The sequence below is a fragment of the Pelodiscus sinensis genome, chromosome 16 (assembly GCF_052426305.1).
Source record: "Pelodiscus sinensis isolate ZL-2025 chromosome 16, ASM5242630v1, whole genome shotgun sequence".
In the NCBI taxonomy this organism is placed as follows: domain Eukaryota; kingdom Metazoa; phylum Chordata; order Testudines; family Trionychidae; genus Pelodiscus; species Pelodiscus sinensis.
The window spans coordinates 21,558,265-21,579,950 of NC_143067.1; the positions used below are offsets into that span (position 1 = coordinate 21,558,265).

Genomic DNA, 21,686 nt, shown 5'->3' on the forward strand with positions numbered 1-21,686 from the left:
TAATTAAGTCACATCCATCTTAAAGTCCCATTCATCCCAAGTAATATCACTGGATTCTCCTGATATTTATCTCAACGTAACAGGAAGCTGTTCAGCTGAACCCAGCTGCAAATTGAAACAAATCAGCTATAGTTTTTCTTTTAAAAAAAAATCCAGGATCCAAAACCACAATCAGCGCAATACATAGAAGGAAGAAAAATTCCTTGTTTAGTACAAAAGAACAAGTGTGAACTGACTGCAGAACCCGGTGTATTGGAAATATACATGAAACATGCATCAGCAGCACATTCTAGTTGGGTCCTGTTATTCCTATTTAAACTGATGTTTTATAATAGAGTGATTCTTGATTTTCTTAAATAGAAATAAAAGCAAAGATGACATTGTCTGTATTGCCACAAGTCAGAGACATCACTTCCCTGTGCTTATCCTTGCTAACCTCTCTATCAAACTCCCAAACAAACCAAGAGACAAGGGAGCAGAGGCAGAAAAATGACTTTAAGGCTTTTTAGATATTCTGCCTTTTAGGCCAGTGGTTCCCAGCCGCTGGTTTGCAAACCGCTGGCTACCGGGTCATGTTGGCTCTGGGAGCCAAAGCTAGAATACACCATGTAGAGCATCTCCTCCTGCTGCTCCTGTCCCACCTCTCAGCCAACCAGTGCCGCAGGGGCAGTGTGTCCTCCCAGCTGCAGAAGCGCAGTTCACAACGAGCAGATCCCAGAGCCTAGCACGGCAGCCTTAGAGCAGTCAAGACCTAGGCAGCAGTGCTCAGCCGGTGATTGGGAGGCAGTGCAGGGCTAGGTGAGGGGGGCAGGGCAGGCACTGAGGATTCCGGGGGTGGAGCTAGTACTAAGGGTGAGGAGCTCTAAGAGGCAGGGGGCTGGCACTGGGGGACACTGGGGGCAGGGCTAGTACTGGGGAGCTCTAACGGGTGGGGGGGCTGACAATGGGTGAGGTGTTCAAAATGAGGAGCTTGCACTGGTGGGTTCTGGGAGTAGGGCTAACAATGAGGGGCTACACAGGCAGGCACTGGGGGGGCTAATATTGGGGACTGGGGTCTGGCACTGGACAGGGCTCTGGGGGGCTTGGGTGCAGTGGGGCTCTGGAAACAGGAGGCTGGCACTAGGGGGTGTGGTGTGGGGGGGCTTTAGGGAGTAGGGGCTGGCACTGAGGCATTTGGGATTGGGGGCTGTCACTGGGGGCACTGAGGGTGGGAGGCTGGCACTGGGGGAGGGGGGTTAGGTGCAGGGGGCTCTGTGATCAGTGGCTGGCACTGGAGAGTAGTGGAAGAGTAGGCAACCCTAGGGAGCTCTGGAGATCGGAGCTTTTTATACCGTGGACTGGCAAACCCATCTACGAACTTTGTATTTGCATATTGGACCATATTTGCATATAAGACCTTACTGGCTTATTGATTTAAAAAAAATAATTAAAAAAAGGACTGGAAGCCAGGAAACCTGGGTTCTATTTCCATCTCTGTCATGGATTCACTGCATGATGTCAGGTGAGACAAACTCTCCATGCCGGTTTTCCCTACTCTAAAATGGGAAAAATATTTACCTGCCCTGCAGGGGAATTGTGATTTTCTTTAAGCTAGAAAGCACCATGGAATCCACATATGAAAGATAAAGCATCATGTATTGCCACATACCATTGGTGGAAAGAAGGAAGTAGGCTGCATTTTGCTGTGGGAGCCATCGTATTTTATTGATCTTCTCCTCAATTTCCAAACTCTTCAGGTAATCGAACTCGGGTTCATGACTCTGGAACGTGCTGTAAACATTGTATTCTCCCCTACGATGGGGCTGATTTTTACTCTGCAGGAAAGAGAAAAAATGGTAAAAGGAATTTTGAGAGGAGCAGGGGAGAGACAGAGAGCGTGAGAGCGAGAGCGCGCAAATTTTCTATTGATTCTTTTGTTCTCTGAGGATTGTTAAGAGATGGGGAATGTCTGATTACTGTGACACATTACAGTTTAGATATCAAAGCCGACACAGAGATCTTTCCGGCACAATGTATTCTTCTCTTGTGTCAGTTTCTCTGCATGCTGATGATACGAGCAGGAAATGATGCCTTTGTTTTGCTTTGTTTCTAGAATGAATGAAATCCTCCCTATCATTTCTCTCCAAGGCAAATTGGTGAGAAGAGAGAATGGCACAGATACAGGGCCAAGTCCTGTTTGACTCACTCACACAAGCAACCCCACAGAAGCCAGTTGTGCTTTACACTGGCACACAGTGAACAGTATTTGGCCCTACAGATCTATAAATATCCAGCAGAAACAAAATAACTAAGGAAAGGAAACAATCTGTGCAAGAATGAATGGTGTACAAAATGGTAAAGGGCTCAGTCTTGCAAGATGCTGGGCATGCATGGCACGTGCTGTGCACCCTCAATTCCCGTGGACATCAGTGAGATGCTGGAGTACTCAGCACCTTAGAGCCTTGACTTTGGCCAAGGTAGTTAATGATCCCAGACACTCCCAAGACGAGCACTATGTAAGAACCTGAATAGAATAGAACAGAACAGAAATGAACAGGGGTCGACAAATTATGGAAAACTCTACTCGCCAGACAAAAAAGGGACTCGCCACCCTCCCCCACAAAAAGTGTTTTTTAATGGCATAAATTCCTAATAAGCATAAGAACTGTAATTACTAATAAGTTATTAATAAATATCACCCAAGTTATTAATAAATATCTTATAAACCTCTACCTTTTCTCTCTGCTGCCATGTCTCCTCCCCTTGCTCCATCATCTCCCCTGGTGCCTGCTGCCCCCCAACCCCTCACCCTTCCCTTCTCACTGCCCTCAGCCTTCCTGAGACCTGTCCGCCTCCACCAGCCCTTCTCTCTACCCTGTGCCCACTCCTCCAGTAGCCCCACTCTGATCATGTGAGCTGCCCCTCCTCATCCCCTCTCCTAAAACCTCCCTCTACACACCTGCCCTGCCTCTCTCCTCTGGTGCTGGTCCCTCCCCTGCAGGTGTCTGCTCTTCTACCTCCCGAATCGCTTGGCACCTGCACCCTCCTGGTGTCTCCCCCTTCCCTCATTGCCCCTGCCCCCTTTGCTCTCTTTTTCCCTGATATCCACTCCCTCACCACCCTCTGCCGCCATTCCCCTCATGCCCCTGTGCCCTCACAGATGCCTTGCTCCATCCCCACCTTCCTCATGCCCACCCCTTCTTTCAAGCCTTCTCCCAGCACCTCCCCCTCTCCCTCTAATCTCCAGTGCCCTTACCCTCTCCTCTCCCAGCATCACCCTGTTCCCCTCCCACTGACACCTCCCCCTCCTGCCCTTTTCCTCATTGTCTGCACTTGGCCCCCTGGCATTTGTCTCTCCTGCACCCTGTCTCTTGGTGTCTTCCCCTTTCTTCTTATTCTTCTCCTGATCTCCTCCCCTCAGCACAAACCCCTTCCCCATATTTTCCCCCTCCATTCCCCACAGCCCAGCCCAGCCCAGCCCCTTCCCCTCCCCAGGGGCCAGCTCTAGGTTTTTTGCTGCCCCAAGCAAAACATTTTTGCCCCCCACCCCCTTTGGTGTTGTCTTTTACACGTTTGCATTTTGCAATGGGTATTTTTTTGGTTTTCTTTTTTGTCCCGGCATTTTAGCCCAATAAATAACAAACAGCATTTTCATTCGTTTTTTTCCATAAAGGCAAAGGTGCTTCAAGTGAACTCCCCCTTTCACTGGCTTCTGGGTCACAGCAGCCTTTTCCCTGCCCTGTCCATCCCCTCCCTATGGTCAAGCACTCTTCACTCCCTACCCACAGGAGGAGCAGGGTACAGGGACAGCACAGAGCCAGAGGGGTGCAGGGAACAGTGGGTGAGTACGGGGGTGGCACGGGGAACGGGAGGCACAGAGCCACAGGGATGCAGGGATCGGGAGTAGCAGGGTGTGGTGGAGGCATGGGGAATGGGACGCTGGGAACGGGAGGGGCAGAGGGATCGGGGTCTAGGGGCAGTGCAGGGAACGGGCAGCACAGAGCTGGGGGGGCAGGGATCGGGGGGAGTAGGGTGCGGGGTGTAAGGGCAGCGCAGAGCCAAAGGGTCGCAGGGAAGAGGGAGAGCAGGGGGTCTGGGGTGCAGAGGAGGCATGGGGAACGGATGGTGTGGAGACAAAGGGGAGCTGGGGCCGTGGCAGGACTGGAGCCGGCGGGGCGGGCCCTGGCTGCGCTGCGCGCCACAGCCAGCTCCCAGGGACACGCGGCCAGAGCTGAGCTGCCGCGGCCCTTAAAAATCAGCGGGGCCAGGTCTCACTAGCGTCCTGGCATCTCGCCCAGCCTCCTCACACCAGTGCTGCACGCAGGCAGCCCGGTGGGAAGAATCACACACTTCCTCCTTCCCAGCGGCGCTGTGCTGCTCCGCCAGCCGGCGGATTGGATGGGGCCGCGCCGCCCGTAGTGCAGGCTTCGGCCAGCCATCACAATGGCCCACCGGGCCAGTCCGCCCCTGCACTCGCCAGCTGGAAAAATCTACTCGCCACAGGCGAGCAAGCGAGTGCATTTGTCGAGCCCTGCAAATGAACACACTTCATTGTATGGATTGACCTTCTGTATTCAAATGATGTTAAAGGGCCTGGCTACATATCTCCCCCTTCCTCCTCAGCAATGGAGTATCTTTGTAAAGTAGGAATTCAATGGAATTTACCCTGCGGCACATGAGGAAGTTTAAAGCTGAAAAAATGAAAAGAATAATAAAAAGGAATGGGAAATAAAATACTGTTGGGAATGACAATGATGTGTTTCTACAATCTAAACTAAACAGCCCCTCCCTGCCCAGTGTATACTGTATATATAGAAACAGTTTTGAGAATAAAACCTTAAAATAGGCTTACAATGCCTTTGAACTATAAAGTTGATCATGGCCAGATTTCTGAGATCCCATTCCACCTTGACAAAACTCACTGACAAAAGGGTGCTTTGGTACCATCCAGATCAGACTGTGAACTATGCACAAGATGTGCCAGACCAATTAGCATCAGACAGCTTTGGAAATGGAGGGAAAAATATTCCAGATTGTAATAGCTTGTGACAGTTTTCATTTGCCAAACACATTCTGTGTTTCTTGGACCCACCGCATATGCAGAGATCTTTAATTGTGTGCTCGATGCCTTCCGAAATGTGGGTCATATAGAAATGAATCGCAAATGATATAAAGCTACCAGGAAGCTCTTAATAAAGCCATTTCTGAGGTAAAGTATATGTCCAACAATCACCTTGATGAGTCTTATACATCTAGGCAGCAGCAGATGTAGAAGTTTTTGGTGTCACTGGAAGTGGTATACTCAAACCAGCAAGGCCGAGAATCCATTACAGTTCTGCCAGATACTGTGCAAGCATCCCTCCATAACTCTTGGCACGTCACAAATCTTGTTTTATAGGGAAGGGACTCTTGAGGCAATGATGGCCAATTGAGTCAAACTCACTTCTCTTGTGGACTGCCCCCATTGACTACTCTTTGGGCTATTCTGCACTGCTACTAACTTGCCCTGGCTGCACCCAGTCATTGGGGAAAGCCCAGAGAAGAAGCAAATATTGCTTCAAGAGCATTCACTTCTGACAGTTATTCTAATGAGACTATTGGTCTATACCAGGGGATCATGCCACAAAAAGCAACTAATCCTCTTCCCTGTCCAACTTGTTATCGCTCTCTTCTCTGAGCCACACAACTTCAACCAAGCAGAAATGACAGAGAAGGATTCTCCAGAGAAAGCACATCGCAAAGTTTGTGTGCTCACAAAGACTTTTTTTCCCTCTTTGACTCTTTCCTCCTTCCACATCTTACACTGAAGGGGAGTGCAAGGCCCTATACATGTTATTGGTGGTTTAAGTAGGGAAATGGCAATTCTGGCTTTCAATTTTAGGGGCTCTTACACCAACCATTAGACTGTGCTGTGTTCTTACTGACACCAGTGTATATCAGGCACAATTCCACTGACGCCTGTAGCATTTTATCCATGTTTAAAAAAAAAAAAAAAAAAAAAAAAAAAAAGGTGAAATGGAGATTAGAAGGAGGCTAGTTATGTTTACAGAATTCTAACATGCTAAATGCAATCTGGTACAAATCAAAGCAAGACTATGAACATGAGACAGTTCACTGATCTTGCCAAATTTGGATGAAAGGAGCAAAGTTCAAAGAGCAATATCTGGTTTGGCAAATGACACAATTAGGACCACCGGAGTTTGTAAATGTGGCAGCTTGATCCAATTTGCATTAGGTTCCCAATGAGTGCAATGAAAGAAAAACGATGCAGAAAATGCAACATTTTGAAGGTGCTTTCTGAGAGGAATCCGGTCCCATTTTGGGTAATGGCCTGTTTGCCAGAAAAGAACTGGTGGGAAGAGTGACACACGAGGATTAGGGAGCAGCAGGAAGCTTCTTTTAAAAGGATAAAATAGGCATTTTGCATTCACTAGCACTTACCTCCTGCTCGCGTTGAAATATTACAACTCGACCCCCCTTGTCCCCTGTCGCTAGTAATTCTCCTGTGTGGTTGAATTCTACTGTAGAGATAATGTCAGCTGAAAAAAAAGAAGACAAAGGAAATTTAAGTAACTGCAGACTGGCTTTTCATGGGCATCTATAAGATACCATTCTCTGTGCAGTTAAGGAAAAAATGTATTGTCAGTGTTTTGTTGCCCCAGAAAAGTTTCCAGAGTCCTTATAGTTCTAGTTATATACAAACATGCTCATGGAATTTTGTCTAACAGTTTACCAGCCATGGGCATGAGCTAAAACATGATACAAACATATGGTGTTCTGAAACACTAAGAATTGGATTCATACCTTGTAAGTAACTTTTGTGGCTCCCTAGTGGTGTTATCCTAAAGCAATACCAAACCCAAACTCTGGGAGGCTTTTGGGTCTAGATTTATATTCAGATTTTGGAATTATGACCCATTTTGTGCTCAATAAAAATCCCACAAAACATCCTATGCAGGCTTAAGTGAATGTGTTCTCATTCAGATCCACATATTCCTTCCTATGCTCGCTCCACTTCCTCTGACACTTGGAAAGCTCTGCTAGCTCCCATCTCTGCAGAGTCAGAGAGGATGAAGCACATGGGGGACCCTGCTGGATACCACTGCATTCTCCCCCATTCAAAGCTACAGGGCAAAACAGCCTTAGACATGTGCTAGTTGGAGATCCCCCATTTTGTACTTCAGAGTAAACCAGGCATGTCCAAAGTCCGGCCCGCGGGCCAATTGCGGCCCGTGTTCCGGTTTAATACGGCCCCACAGGTAATTTAGCAATATCTATCTTTTATGGCCCCCAATGAATCCATATGTATTGAGATGAATACATTGTAAAATCTCAGTTAATGTCAGTTGGTCTAAATCAGTTATAAATATATTTGGACACAACATGTATACTTGGTGTTATGTTCCTGTTCATAGTTTTTGAACTTAAAAGTTGACAGACAACCTTTATTACCAATAATATGTAATGTACTTTACAATGTTCCTGACATATATTTCAGCTTCCTGGATTTTTTTTTCATCTGGCCTTCAGATATGAAAGGCAGAGTGATTTAACACCTGTTTAGATTTGTCATCCATGTGACGAAATGAAAAGTATGCCGTTTGCAATAAACTTTGCATAAAATAGTTAATTTGCATTTAATTTTAATGGTTCAAAGAATGTCAGGCAAAATGGTCGGCCCTCACGCATGTTCACTTCATCAAATCTGGCCCTCTTTGAAAAAAGTTTGGACACCCCTGGAGTAAACAGAGGAAAGGCTCTCCACTCCATTGCCATCTCATCTCCCCAAAGTGCTGCAGTTCCATATAATCGTCAAAAGAAAAGTTGTGTGTGTGAACAAGGCCATGTGGTCAATATTAGAGTGAGGCAAATTGTCCTAATGTGTGAGAAACAAGGAAACAGACAGGAACCAGTAATTTATTTAGGGGGTAACAATCTGAGAATGCCATGCTTTACAGGCTTTACTCGGTGGTGTTTACCCCTGAGGCAAAGCAGGCGAGACAACTACCAGTGATTGGATTTATTAGGACTATTTTTAGAAGAATGTCAGAGGTTAATTCTACTATAGTTATTCTCCTACTGCCTGGCCTTCATGGATTATCCTTGAGTGAAGCATTTAGCAAAAGCAAAACAGTACGCTGAGCAGGGGTGGGCGGGGGGACACGGTCTCAAACCTAGCAGTTAGCTAAAGGAAATCTTTTAAAGATACTTTGTTTTAGGTGTTGGTATGCAGATCTTTCATGTGAAAGTAAGTTTTACTGAACTTTAATTTCTCTTTTCATACCTTATTTATGTAATCTCTGAGTGTGTGCGTATCTAAACAAAATACTTCTCATAAGCACATATACCCACATGCCTTATACATATGTATGTGCACACTTGCTGCATATATACTAGGGTTGTAAACATGAATTTAAAAATTTAACCCACAGCAAAGTCGCCTCCCTGGAAACAGGCCAGCCAAGGCTGCTGCCAGTCCCGTTCCCAGGGAAGAGGCTTCGCTGCAGGCTTCCCAGGGAGCCAATAAGTAACCTGAGGCACAGGAAATGGGCGGGGGGGACGGAGAATGGCAGGGCCAGGCCTGCCACAGACAGGGGCTGCTCCAGCAGGGCTCATGGGGATTGAGCGGACAGGAGCTGCTCCGGCCCCTACAAGTTAACTGGAACCTCACCCATTAGGAGTGAGGCTTATTTGCATCCCTAGTATATACAATCAAATGTCATTTGAATGCTTAAAGATAAGCAGGTGTTCAAATGGTGCTCTGAATGGGGGTGCTTTTCTGACCCCTCTATATGGGCTGTAGATATCAGAAGAGCTCCTCTAATTGTTTTTAGCATATACTTTACTGGATGAAAATTTGTGTTTTACTGTAATGCACCTAGGGTCTGAGACACGTGAAAAACATCTAAATAAATGTCAGTATTGAATTGGATCCCAACATATAAGTAGGGCTGCCAGATGGTTTCAACAAAAATACCAGACACACCTGACATTACATCATAATCTACATTACATCTGATTTAGAAAATATCGGACATTTATATATTCTCCATTTGTTTCCCAAACAGAAAGCTCAAATACTGGACTGTCCGGTTCAAAACAGGATACCTAGCAACGCTACATATAAGACACAATCAAAATACATATGAGGAAGGTACTAAATGGATCAGACAGAAAGATGCACAAATACTGCACACTTCAGAAAACATTGTCAGTGTTGGTTATATGACTTCTACCATGTGCATTAAGATGCCATCCAGCAAAAAAATATCCTCAAGAGTTCTGGCCAGAAACCCAGAAACATAGCTTTGTAAATGGTATTTCAGACTGGGAAGCCGCTGCTCTCTTCTCAGGTTCTAATTTTCCTGATTTGCTCAATCAGCTTAAATATTGCACCCCATGATTTCTGTTCTTGTCCTCACACTGGCTCCACTGAACTCACATAAACTGCCTCTATTCTTTGCCATTCACTGGACAAAACACCTTCCGATTTATGCCCTGTGGCACAACAATAGCTTCAATATACATCACAAGAAATCTGGCCCACTCTAAACAAGTTTAGAGTCATTGACCCATTTCACTAGAATTCAGTAGGTTTGGTTATTCTCGCCTTATTTCTCTGCCGGGATCTGGCTGGTGCCAGGTGGCCTAACAAGCTGAGAAACCATTCCCAACGAGCCTCACAGATGGCTGAAAAAGAGATGATTCTTCTCCTCCCCACGAGGACAGTCCATTTCAGTCATGCATTAAGTTTCTACCAGACTGGACTGAAACAGTGTGTTTTCCTCATCCAAGTCAACATGTTCTTACCAAAGCCAATTATGTTCAGATTAAGTCTAGGGCCTGAGGATTCACTTGTAGCTCTAGCGTCTCCAGTGCTTTAAGGACAAACCTCTGTCACTAAAAAATTCAGTATAAATCAGATCTCCACAATCTGGCTAGAATGATGAAGGGACTTCAGGAGCTGGAGTAAAAGAGAACAGCCACAGGTAGGGTTAGTCTCAGGTCCTAGCTTCACTATTGCAACCCAACATCAACGGGAAAAGACCAAATTTGGTATCTCACTCATCTATTCCATGCTATGTCCAACTCACAAATCCTGGTGGACTAACCACCATTTATAGTCCTTACTGTGCGTATCATTCTCCTGACCACCTTTCTGTTCAGCGATCCACTACTTTTCAATATTAACATAGGGAAGATTATGATCCATGAGTAACAAGCAAGAAAAAAAAAGTCTTCCAGTGTGGAAGGAGGCTAGGGACACAAGACCTTCCTCTTTCTTGACAATTCCTTATTGTGGGTCAGAGACTTTTACAATGCATGAATATACATGTAACTGTCATGCAAACTGGACTTGCTACGGTCCGCGGATATCCAGTCCACATATCAAGTCTTTGGCGTCCCCCTCAATCATCTTCAGTCCACAATTATTGTAAAGGCCAACCTACCAATTTCTTTAGCTATAGCAGCTCTTGCTCAGTTATCAGAGTAGGGTAAGGCTGTTGCACATGGCCCTGTTCTCTGAGGTATACCTGACATGAACATAAGTTCACAATAGTATCTCTTACTGGACAAGCTTTACAGGTTGGCTCTCTCAGCCTGACACCATTGATTTGAAATGGGAGTGTCCCTTCTCCTAGGTCAGGGGTAGACTGCCCCCAGGATTAAACCTTGGTGGGCCACTGCTGTTATATTTACCTGCACCTCCATAGGTATCAGGTGAGTGCAACTCTCATTGGCCACAGATCGCTGTTCTCAGCTGGAGGAAAGGGGCATGGACTGGGACACTGCTTCGCAGGACACCTATTGGCCACAAAGGCGATCCTCGGCCAATGAGAGTTGCAATTGCCCAATACCTGGCACAAGTATGTATAGAGGTGGGGTACCGCCAGGGACTAATTCTGTGGATTGGATCTGGCCCACAGGCCAGAATTTGCCCATCCCTGTTCTAGGTGATCTGCTTATCAAGGCAACCAAATCCTCCTGCCCCAGCAATTCTTATTTAAGGTGGTCTTTATTCACTTTGGTGTCCTCATAGAGCCTATGTGACATTTTACAAAGATAGCCAGGCCACCAGCTACCTCCCATGCCCTGTGGAGAGATGCCATGACTGCTTATTGGAGATTCACAGCTGCCCTATGGTTTCCTGTCCATCACCCAAGAATGTGCCTGATGGGACTTGGTTGCCCCTTCTCAATGCTGGGGACACAAAGCCATCTATAATTTATTCATCATGTCCACTGTTTTATGTCTTCATAGGGATCCTTCCATTCGCTTAAGGATCCAATCACTCTCTGATAATGTGCAAAGAGCCCACCATGTTTACTGAGCTGTGACAGTCCAGATGGCAGCAGGCAGGTGAGTAACGAACTCCATGCTGCTTCTATTAATATTCACACATCTTCCCCACATTGCCCCGTCTCTCCAGCATTAAGCATAATTGCAATGACACGTGAAGCTTTCTGAAGTTTGTCTTGATTCATTTATAACGTTTGCTTGCTGTGAATAGATTTAGAGATAATATTTCATTTAACAAAGAGCCGGCACTGTAGCAAAAAAACCCAAGAGGATTGTGGTACACAACACCCCATCTCTGCGAACACATATGAATCAACCGAGTGGCAGGGAGGATGGCCTGGCCAGCAATGCATCGGAAAGCAGTAAGGTGAAGCATTTCTATTCTATTATATGGAGCCCTTCTGCTTCAACCTGGGCTTGTGGGTAGTCAAATGTGCTATTAAGATTTTAACCATCTGCCACCAACTCTCACAAAAGGGATGAACCTCAATAGAGAGGCACCAAATTCCACTCTCATTTACACCAGTGGAAAGCCAAAATAACTCAGTTGGATATGGATGAACTACTTGGTCCATTCAACATTCACGAGAAATATCTCTCTCTTTTTTTTTTTTTTTTAAGTAAGGGAGACAAATGTGTATTATTCATACCTTACGCACCTTAGATAAATGAGCTACAGGACAATTATTATCCCCATTATACAGATATGGAACCAAGACAGAGAGATTTGGTGCTTAACTACCATAATTAGAGAGGTGATTTTTTTAAAAACAAAATAGTTACACCAATAGAACACCTAATGTGGATGCAGTTATAGTGGTGTGAAGTGCTTTGTACAACTGTAAGAGAATAAAGTTATATAACTGCGTGAGTGTAGACCTAAGTGTAACTCTGTAACCTAAGTGACTTGGTTGTGGCTATACATCTCCCCAGTTGAGTCCTGTAGCCTAACTGCAAGACCATCCTCCTTTCTACACTTGTACAGTTCCTGAACAGTCCCTAAAACGCAGATTTACACTCTATTCCTGAATTTAATGCTGATGCTACAAGGGGATTGGATGGCTCAGGGGATGGATAATATGGGAAACAGACTTTGACTTTATATCACCAGCTCATATGCAACCCAGATTGGAAATGACCAAAAACTTTGTGTGGTGCTGTAACATTTTCCTTTTGTGTGCAGCTCCTATTTCTAGCACAGCACCTTAACTAAACAATAAATATACAACAAGATTACTGATACATGAGGGCTGTGTCTACACTGGCATGAATTTTCGGAAATGCTTAAAACAGAATAGTTTTCGTTATAAGTATTTCCGGAAAAAGAGCGTCTACATTGGCAGGCTGCTTTTCCGGAAAAGCCCTTTTTCCGGAAAAGCATCTGTGGCCAATGTAGACGCGCTTTTCCGGAAAAGAGCCCCGATCGTCATTTTCGTGATTGGGGCTTTTTTCCGGAAAAGACTACTGGGCTGTCTACACTGGCCCTTTTCTGGAACAGTGTTCCGGAATAAGGACTTATACCCGAGCGGGAGCAGCGTAGTTTTTCCAGAATAGCCGCTGATTTTGTACAGTAGAGCGTCGTTGCTTTTCCGGAAATTCAAGGGCCAGTGTAGACAGCTCGCAGCTTATTCTGGAAAAGCGGCTGATTTTCCGGAATAAGTGGCCCAGTGTAGACACAGCCGAGCAGTATGACCTCCCAGAACCTCCTTCTGAGTGATTCTCTCATCATTACGAAGTTTTGGTGGATAGAAACAGGAGAGTCAAGGTGAAAAAAAAATGCCTTGCCTATACTTGTCAAAGATTTATAGGGAGGCTGGAGTGGTGAGATAGAATGTCCAGGTTACTAGAACATGTGATGCCCTGTGAAATTGATGTAAAGGTAATTTTTTTTCCTGGCCTTGGGTTTACATTCCTGTATAATGATTTGTATGGACATTGGTAGTTCTCAGGAAGTATAACAATGTATGGGTAAGTTCCTGTCACTCAAGCATGCCCCTTGGCACTGACAGGGGATTTGAAAGAGCTGCGGGAGAGCGATCAGAGGGTAGGAACACATAAGAGTAAATGGGAATTAATAAAATAATCAAGAATGATATAAAAGGCTGATTTTTTTCTTTTTTAACCCTTTGTTGGTTTGCGTTATGCAGGGTTTGCATTCAGATGAGGGCAAAGACTCTACACTATGCCCTGCTCCATGATCTCCTTACAATCTCTCACCCTTATGCATGCAGGGCTAAAGACCTTAATGATGCAGAGTAGGGGCTGAGCTGTAGCATAGTTTACTTTATTCACAGACTTCAGTCATGGATGAAGCACGGTGTTCAAGGATCAGGTTCATACATATTGCCAGCACCAGCTCCAGCTGCATGCCGCTGTAGAGAAACACTGAAAGTTTTTATTAAAGAAAACTACTACTAGATCAATAACACTGAGCACAATGTACCTCTCTGTGACTTGCTAAATAACTCCACCCACTGTTTTGCCTTGCGTTTATTCATTTGACTGGCTGGGAGTGGATGATGCCATAAAAATTCTTACATAAGGGGGACAGTGGCTATTCTAGTGGCAACTGCATGGAAGTAAAACAAGCAAAAAGAAGAAAATATCAAGTTGATCTGGTTCATTTCCAGCGCAGTTATTTACAGAAACATTTTAATAACTGATCTAAAAGATGAAATAAACTGTGATAGCAAAGCACAAGGCAAACCAGTGATCTGCTAAACTTTTACAAGGAAAGCCTAGCCCACGGAGGTGTCACTTAGGGCAGTGGTGCATTTGTGTGCACCCGCCAAGTGCTTGGGGCTGGCCTGGCCTTGGGCACGTGGCGCATGCATGGTGCCAGAGCCGGCCCTAGGAGCATGGCGCACGGTGAGCACTGGGCGCACGGCACTTGGGGGGGGGCACCCCCGGGCACACAAGTGTCCCCGTCCTCTGGCGAACGGCACGCCCCCTGGCGCCTGGCAACCTTAAATGGTTGGGGACCTCTGGCTTAGGGTATGTCTACACTTGCACCCTAGTTCGAACTAGGGATGCAAATGCAAGCACTGGAAATAGTCAATGAAGCGGGGATTTAAATATAAAAAAAATGAGTAACGTTAGTTCGAACTGAGCGGTTTGGTTCGAACTAACGTGTCCCGGCGTGCACTTTCACTTTAGAATCAGCTGGCATTCGGAGTAACGCACCAGCGAGATCATGCTAATGAAGCACAGGATATTTAAATCCTCACTTCATTGACTATTTCGAATGCCTGCATTTGCATCCCTAGTTCAAACTAGGGTGCAAGTGTAGACATACCCTTTAGTTTCAGATCTGTTAACTCACAATCCAGCCCAAGTTTGCTAAGAAGTTTGAGGATCTTAATATAGAACCAGGGCCCTCTTTTGCAATATCAAACAAAGAATTGGGGGTCTGGTCCAATATCCACTGAATTAGTGTGCCATGGACCAGGCCTACAATCCCCATTTTATATTCAAATCTCAGCTCAAACTGCTAACACCACCACTATGCTTTTGTGTCAAGAACTGGCAGGAGTCTGCAGTTTTCTCCCTTATAACAAGAAAATAAGACAAACTCAGTGATTTTGACCAAGTTGCACTTGGAAATTTAGGATTTATTGAAACCTTTATATTGAAGTAAAGTTTGTTTGGGGATGCATGGATAAAAAATGTCTACATTAGTCCCTGAAAAGTGAAACAGCTACATTACTCTTATCTCTAGTATCTGGTAGATAGTAGAGCAGAAGAATTACTTCTTTTGTCTTGCTCCCAACATTTCTATTAATATATCCTAGAATCATGTTTGCTTTTTTTACAACTGTGTCACACTATGACCCCTAAACCCCTTTCTGCAGTACACTTTCCTAGACAGTCGCTTCCCATTTGTGTGTGAGAAACTGATTGTTCCTTCCTAAGTGGAGTACTTTTCCATTTCTCCTTATTAAACTTCATCCTATTTACCTCAGACCATTTCTCTAGTTCATCCACTTGATTTTGAATATTGACCCTATCCTCCAAAGCATTTGCAACCCCTCCCAGCTTGGTATCATCTGTAAACCTAATAATCATACTCTCTATGCCATCATCTAAAATTGTCAATGAAAATATTGAACAGAACTGGTCACAAAACAGACTCCTGCAGACCCCTACTTGTTATGCGCTTCCAGCCTGATTGTGAACCGTTAATAACTACTCTCTCAGAACGGTTATCCAGCCAGTTACGCATCCACCTTATAGATGGTAGCCCCAACTAAGTTGCATTTCCCCAGTTTATTGATAAGAAATCATGTGAGACCATGTCAAATGCCTTATTAAAGTCTAGGTATACCACATCCACAAGGCTTGATATCCTTCAAAGAAACCTGATTGGTTTGACGTGATTTGTTCTTTACAAGTCCATGCTGGTTGTTACCTATCACCTTATTATCTTTCAGATGTTTGAAGATGAATTCCTTAATTACTTGCTCCATTATCTTCCCTGGCACAGAAGTTAAACTGACTGGTCTGTAGTTTCCTGGGTTGTTCTTATTTCCCTTTCTATAGATGGGCACTATATTTGTCCTTTCCAGTCTTCTGGAATCTCTCCCGACTTCTATGATATTTCAAAGATGCTAGCTAAAGGCTCAGATACCTCCTTTATCAGCTCCTTGAGTATGTTAGGATGCATTTCATCAGGCACTGCTGACTTGAAGACATGTAACTTTTCTAAGTAATTTCTAACTTGTTCTTTTTTTATTTTAACTTTGTGACGGGGCGCTCCCGCCCCGCACTCGGGGTGCCCGGGGCGATGGTGGATGGACACGCTGGGGGGGTGGAGAGCCGGCGGGCCTCACTGCCGGGCAGGGGCTCGGCACGGCGAGCGACGGGGGGCAAGGGGCGCCCCTGGGCGAGGCCCAGAGAGGAGGGGCTAGGGAGGCGCCGGCGTGTGACGTCACGGGGGAAGGGGGGTTGCTGGGCGGCGTGGAGGAGATGACGTATGGGGCCAGGGCCGGCGGGGGATTTAAAACCGGGTCTGGCACCGCGGATGGGGGGGGGGAGGGGAAGAGAAATGGAAAGCCAGGGAGCAGGAGGAAGGAGAGGTGAGGCCGGGATACGCGTAAGGGACCGGCCCTTAAGAAGGGCGGAGTAGGAAGCAGCCCAGGGCGGGGTCATGGAGCCCGTGAGCGGGTGTGTTTTGGGGTACTTCCCCCATCCGCTAGGGAGGGACTGTGAGTCCCTGCCTTCAGGGCCCTCGGCCGGGGTTCGGAGAGGGGGTGGGCCCGAACCCCCTACTCCATTGGCCAGAAAGGCAGCCTCGGGCGTTCGTTAATATAAAAAAGGGACTGTGGACAGGGCGGGTTTTCGCCACGGGTCGTGCCTAGGGCTACAGGACTGGCCCGGATGACCAATAAACACGGGCGACAGTAGCCTTTTTGTGGTGAGCTAGTCGAGACTCTTTTACAAACTTCTATAACTACCCCATTTCCACAAGCATTCACTATGTTAAGTATCCCATCACCATCAAACTTGTTGCTGAAAACCAAAAAAAGAAGTCATTAAGCACCTCTGCCATTTCCAAGTTTCCTGTTATTGTTTCTCTTCACTGAGCAGTGGGCTTACCCTGTCCTTGGTCTTCCTCTTGCTTCTAATATATTTGTAGAGAGTCGTCTTGTTACCCTTTATATCGCTAGCTAGATTTAGCTTGTTTTGTGCCTTTGCCTTTCTAATCTTGCCCCTCCATACTTGTGTTATTTGTTTATATTCATTCATTGTACTCTGACCCAGCTTCCACTTTTTATAGTCTTTTTGATTTTTAGGTCATACAAGATCTCCTGGTTGATCCAAGGTGGTCTCCTTCCATACTTTCTATCTTTTCTACGCAGCGGAATAGTTTGCTTTATGGCCCTTAATAATGTCCCTTTAAAAAACTGCCAACTCTTTTCAGTTGTTTTTCCTCAGTCTTGCTTCTCATGGGATCTTATCTACCAGCTCTCTGAGTTTACTAAAATCTGCCTTCAAGAACAGCTCCCCCATAGTAGCTTTCTTAATCTTCTGAAATAAAAAAGTGTCTCCAATGCAGTCCAAGTACCAGTCTGGGACCTGCTGTGTTAGTTTCCCAACATGTGTCTGGATAGTTGAAATCCCCCATCACCACAAATCCTGCACTTTGGATGATATTTAGTTGTTAAAAAAAGGCTCATCCACCTCTTCTGCCTGCCTAGGTGGTCTGTAGTAGACCTCTAGCATGATATCACCCTTGTTTTTTTTACCCCTTTTAACCAAACCCAGAGACTCTCAACAAGTCTGTCTCCTATGCCCATCTCCACCTCAGTCCAAGTATATACATTTTTAATATATAAGGCAACACCACCTCTCTTTTTTCCTAGCTTATCCTTCCTGAGCAAGCTGCACTCTTCTATACCAATATTCCAATCGCGTGTATCATCCCAGCAACTTTCTGTGATACCAATTATGTCACAGTTGTGTTTATTTATTAGCACTTCAAGTTCTTCCTGCTTCTTACCCATACTTCTTGTATTTGTATATAGCCATTTAAGATACTGATTTGATTTTGCCCCCCAGTTCTGCCTTGTCCCTCTTATCTCTGCTATTATAGCCCATGTTCCTTCCCATTTCTGCTCCGTCTCCCAGGTTTCCATGTTTTTCACCTACCTGTGGGCTTTGGTCATCTGCCCCCATCGAACCTAGTTTAAACCCCTCTTCACTAGGTTAGCCAGTCCGTTTCCAAATAGTCTCTTCTCCTTCCTCGAAAGGTGAGCCCCAACCCTGCTTATCAGTCCTTGGAACAGCATCCTGTGGTCAAGGAAGCCAAAGCCCTCCTTGCAACACCATCTTTGCAGCCAGGCATTCACCTCCAGGATGCCCCTATCTCTGCCTGGGCCCCTACCTTTGACAGGAAGGGCTGAAGAGAACATTACCTGTGTTCCATACTCCTTCACCCATACACCCAGAGCCCTGTAGTCACTGTTGATCTGCTCAAGATCGCACCTTGCAGTATCATTAGTGCCTGCATGGAGCAGTAGTCAGAGGGCCAGATAATCCTTGACAATGCCTCCGTAATGTCTCGGATACAGGGCCCTAGCAGCCAGCATATCTCCAAGATGATGTGTCAGGGTGACAGATGGGAGCCTCCACCCCCTCAGAAGAGAGTCTCCAATCACCACTACCCTACATTTCCTCCTCACAGTGGTGGCTGAAGGTCTCCCAGCCTTGGGGTACAAGGCTTCTCCTCTTCTGCTTTAGGGGGTGATGCCTTATCTCTTGTATCCAGAACCATGATGGGGTGGAGCACTGCCTGCTGCCAGAAGAGACCAGCAGCCAGTATTCCTTCCTCCCCACCCCTGAGTCAGACCCACCTCCTCCTCTATCAGCAGTGTGTCAGCAGTCTTGTGAAATGGAATAGCTTCCTCATCGGTCTCTACATGAATTCTCTCAAGGAATTCCTTGTGGATATGGATGTTCTTCAGCCTTCCTACCTGCTCCTATAGCTCTCCCACCTGCTTCTTGAGAGATTTCACCAGCAGGCACCTTTCACATTGGATGGTCTCCCCAGCCTGGATTTCAATAAGTGGGAATTGCAAGCCCCAGTCCCTGCAAATCATAGAATCATAGAACCATAGAACTGGAAGAGACCTCAGAAGGTCATCAAGTCCAGCCCCCTGCTCTAGGCAGGACCAATTCCAACTAAGGATATGTCTACACTACCCCGCTAGTTCGAACTGCATGAAGCCGGCCGGCGCCATTTTTAAATGCCGGCTAGTTCAGACTCCGTGCTACACGCGGCACGGACTAGCTAGTTCGGATTAGGCTTCTAATCCGAACTAGCTGTACACCTCGTTCCATGAGGCGTACAGCTAGTTCGGATTAGAAGCCTAATCCGAACTAGCTAGTCCGTGCCACGTGTAGCACGGAGTCTGAACTAGCCGGCATTTAAAAATGGCGCCGGCCGGCTTCATGCAAATGAAGCCCGGGAAATTCAAATCCCGGGCTTCATTTGCAACTGCGGATGACTACATTACTCCCGCTAGTTTGAACTAGCGGGGTAGTGTAGACATATCCTAAATGAACCCGGCCAGGGCTTTGTCAAGCCAAGACTTAAACACCTCTAGGGATGGAGACTCCACAACTTCCCTAGTCAACCCACTCCAGTGCTTCACCACCCTCCTAGTGAAATAGTTTTTCCTAATATCCAACTTGGACCTCTCCCACCACAACTTGAGACCATTGCTCATTGTTCTGCCATCTGTCACTACTGAGAACAGCTTCTCTCCATCCTCTTTGGAACCTCCCTTCAGGAAGTTGAAGGCAGCTATCAAATCCCCCCTCACTCTTCGCTTCCACACCAGGATCTGGGTAGAGGCATCCATGGTCAGGTGGTCTGTCTGGCTACAAGCACAGGTGGAGAAGACAGAAGCAGTGTTGACATTAGTGTTGCAGGTCTTACTAACCAAATTAGGACTCCCTCTGTCAAACTCCCCTGTCTGCAGCCCCCCGTCTGCTGAAATAACATTTAAACTATTTTGTTTTTTAATTAAGTAAAAGCTTACAATGCTGCAGCAAGGAATTCAGACAGCATCCGCTACCTAACAGATTACTTTCTCAACAGAACTATTTAAAACATCTGGGGCCAGAATCCATGAAAAATCCATGCACAGCTCTTGGGGCATGTTCCTCCTGCACTTCAACCTGCTACCCCAGCCTTGAAACCCAGCCCACATCCTGAATCCCTCATTTCTGGTTTCACCCCACAGCCTACAGAATGCTCTGAGCCTCAGAACCTGCTAACACCCTATCCATGGAGTTATGTCTGCCTCCCCCCAACTGATTTTTACTATGGGTCATTGGCTGGATAGAAAAAAGGTACCCCACAGCTTAAATAGACCATGATAGTCAAGTCTGATACAAAAACTACTGACATCAAACAGGCATTTATCTATGGACTGCACCAGGATTTAGATCAGGCTCTGTCTTATGTATCTCCAAGTGAAAAATCATTATAGTTTTAGGTAGGACAATATTTTCTGTTCCTTCAACAAGTGAGATGAGCACAGTGTTGCATGTTAGCTGCTTTTTAAAGATATTTCCTGGAAAACTTGTGATACTCTTAAGCAACCTCCTCCGCTTTAATTGCCCTGCTGCTATTACATTGCAACCTTCATTTAAAAGATAGCATAGTGTAATTATTAATTTGAATTCATATGTATTTATATTCATGTGATCAATAATTCATAGATGTTCCTCCTCACACTCCTACAGCACTTTTGTGACAACAGACGATATAAGGATTTTTTTTCCCTCCCCTCCTTCTTTTCCTTGCTTCCTACATGTTCAGTGCCTGGAGTGCATGGAATTTGAAGAAAACAGTTTCCATGGTGATCCTTCCTTCTCCAAGCAGCAGGCTATACCAGCCTACAGTCCTCTCCCTTCTGAAGTGCATTAATGTTCCTTATTGCTTTCACGCTAAATATACTGAAGATTGGATTTGATTTCTTCGGCAGTGATACCATTTTATCTGAAAAATGGGAGAATATAAATATATATCTATTCAGCATTAAGAATACATTCTTCCCTCCACCATTCTTTCATCAAGAGAAGGAGTAAACCTAACGAAGAAGAGAAAACTAGCCAGTTATTAAAGAAACCTCCCAGGAAGATGGAGGTTAAGGGGAAGATTTTAATTCTCCAAGCAGCTCAGTCTGAAAGGGAGCAGTTTGGCTGTGTCTCCTACAGTGTAATGGAGACTGTGAAGGAGCCTCTGTTTTGTAGGAGGAAGGTGTGCTCTTCCTGTCCCGATGTGGAGCCCAGTCTTGCACCCCTGACTGCCTACAAGCGGGTGACTGAACTACGAGTGGGAGCTGAGTGTTCTCTGTGCATCTCAGATAAGGGGGCTAACTTTCTATTGGCACAAAACTGAACACCCTAACCTCGCCCTGTCCCCAAGACCACAGCCTCACTCACTATATTTCCCCTCCCTCAATGGCTCACTCTCTCCCACCCTCACTTTCACTGAACTTGGGCAGGGGTTTGGGGTGCAACAGGAGGCTATGAGCTGGGGCACGTAGATGGGGTGTCGGAGGGATGAGGGCTCCAGCTAGGAGTATGGGCTCTAGAGTGGGGCTGGGGACAAGGTGTGCAGGAGGGGGCTTCAAACTAAGGGGTGAGGGATTCGGGATTTGGAATGCAGGATGGGACTGTGGGTTGAGGCAGAGGGTTGGGGAGCAGGAGGGGTGAGTGCTCTGGGGTGGGTCCAGGGACGAGGGATTAGGGACGAGAGATTTGCGACGCAAAAGCAGGCTCCAGGTTTGTGGAGGGGCTTAGGCCTGGGAGTTGAGGTGCAGGAGACAGTACAGTCTCTGGACTGAAGGGGGGGGGGCTTTGGAGAGGTCTGGGGATGAGGTGTTTGGGGTGAA

At 46.0% G+C, this 21,686-nt stretch overlaps 1 protein-coding gene across 3 annotated transcripts in view; it reads right to left on the bottom strand.

Moving 5' to 3' along the window:
- The window catches only part of PPP2R2B (protein phosphatase 2 regulatory subunit Bbeta), a 306,610-nt gene that overhangs the window by 78,305 nt on the left and 206,619 nt on the right, over positions 1-21,686 (bottom strand). For all 3 annotated transcript variants that reach the window (XM_006128562.5, XM_006128563.3, XM_075900292.2), the window contains exons 2-3: positions 6,421-6,518; positions 1,649-1,814 (exon numbers count right to left, since the gene is read on the bottom strand). In XM_006128562.5, the coding sequence (XP_006128624.1) occupies positions 1,649-1,814; positions 6,421-6,518 (264 nt within the window). The remainder of the gene's footprint in view (positions 1-1,648; positions 1,815-6,420; positions 6,519-21,686) is intronic.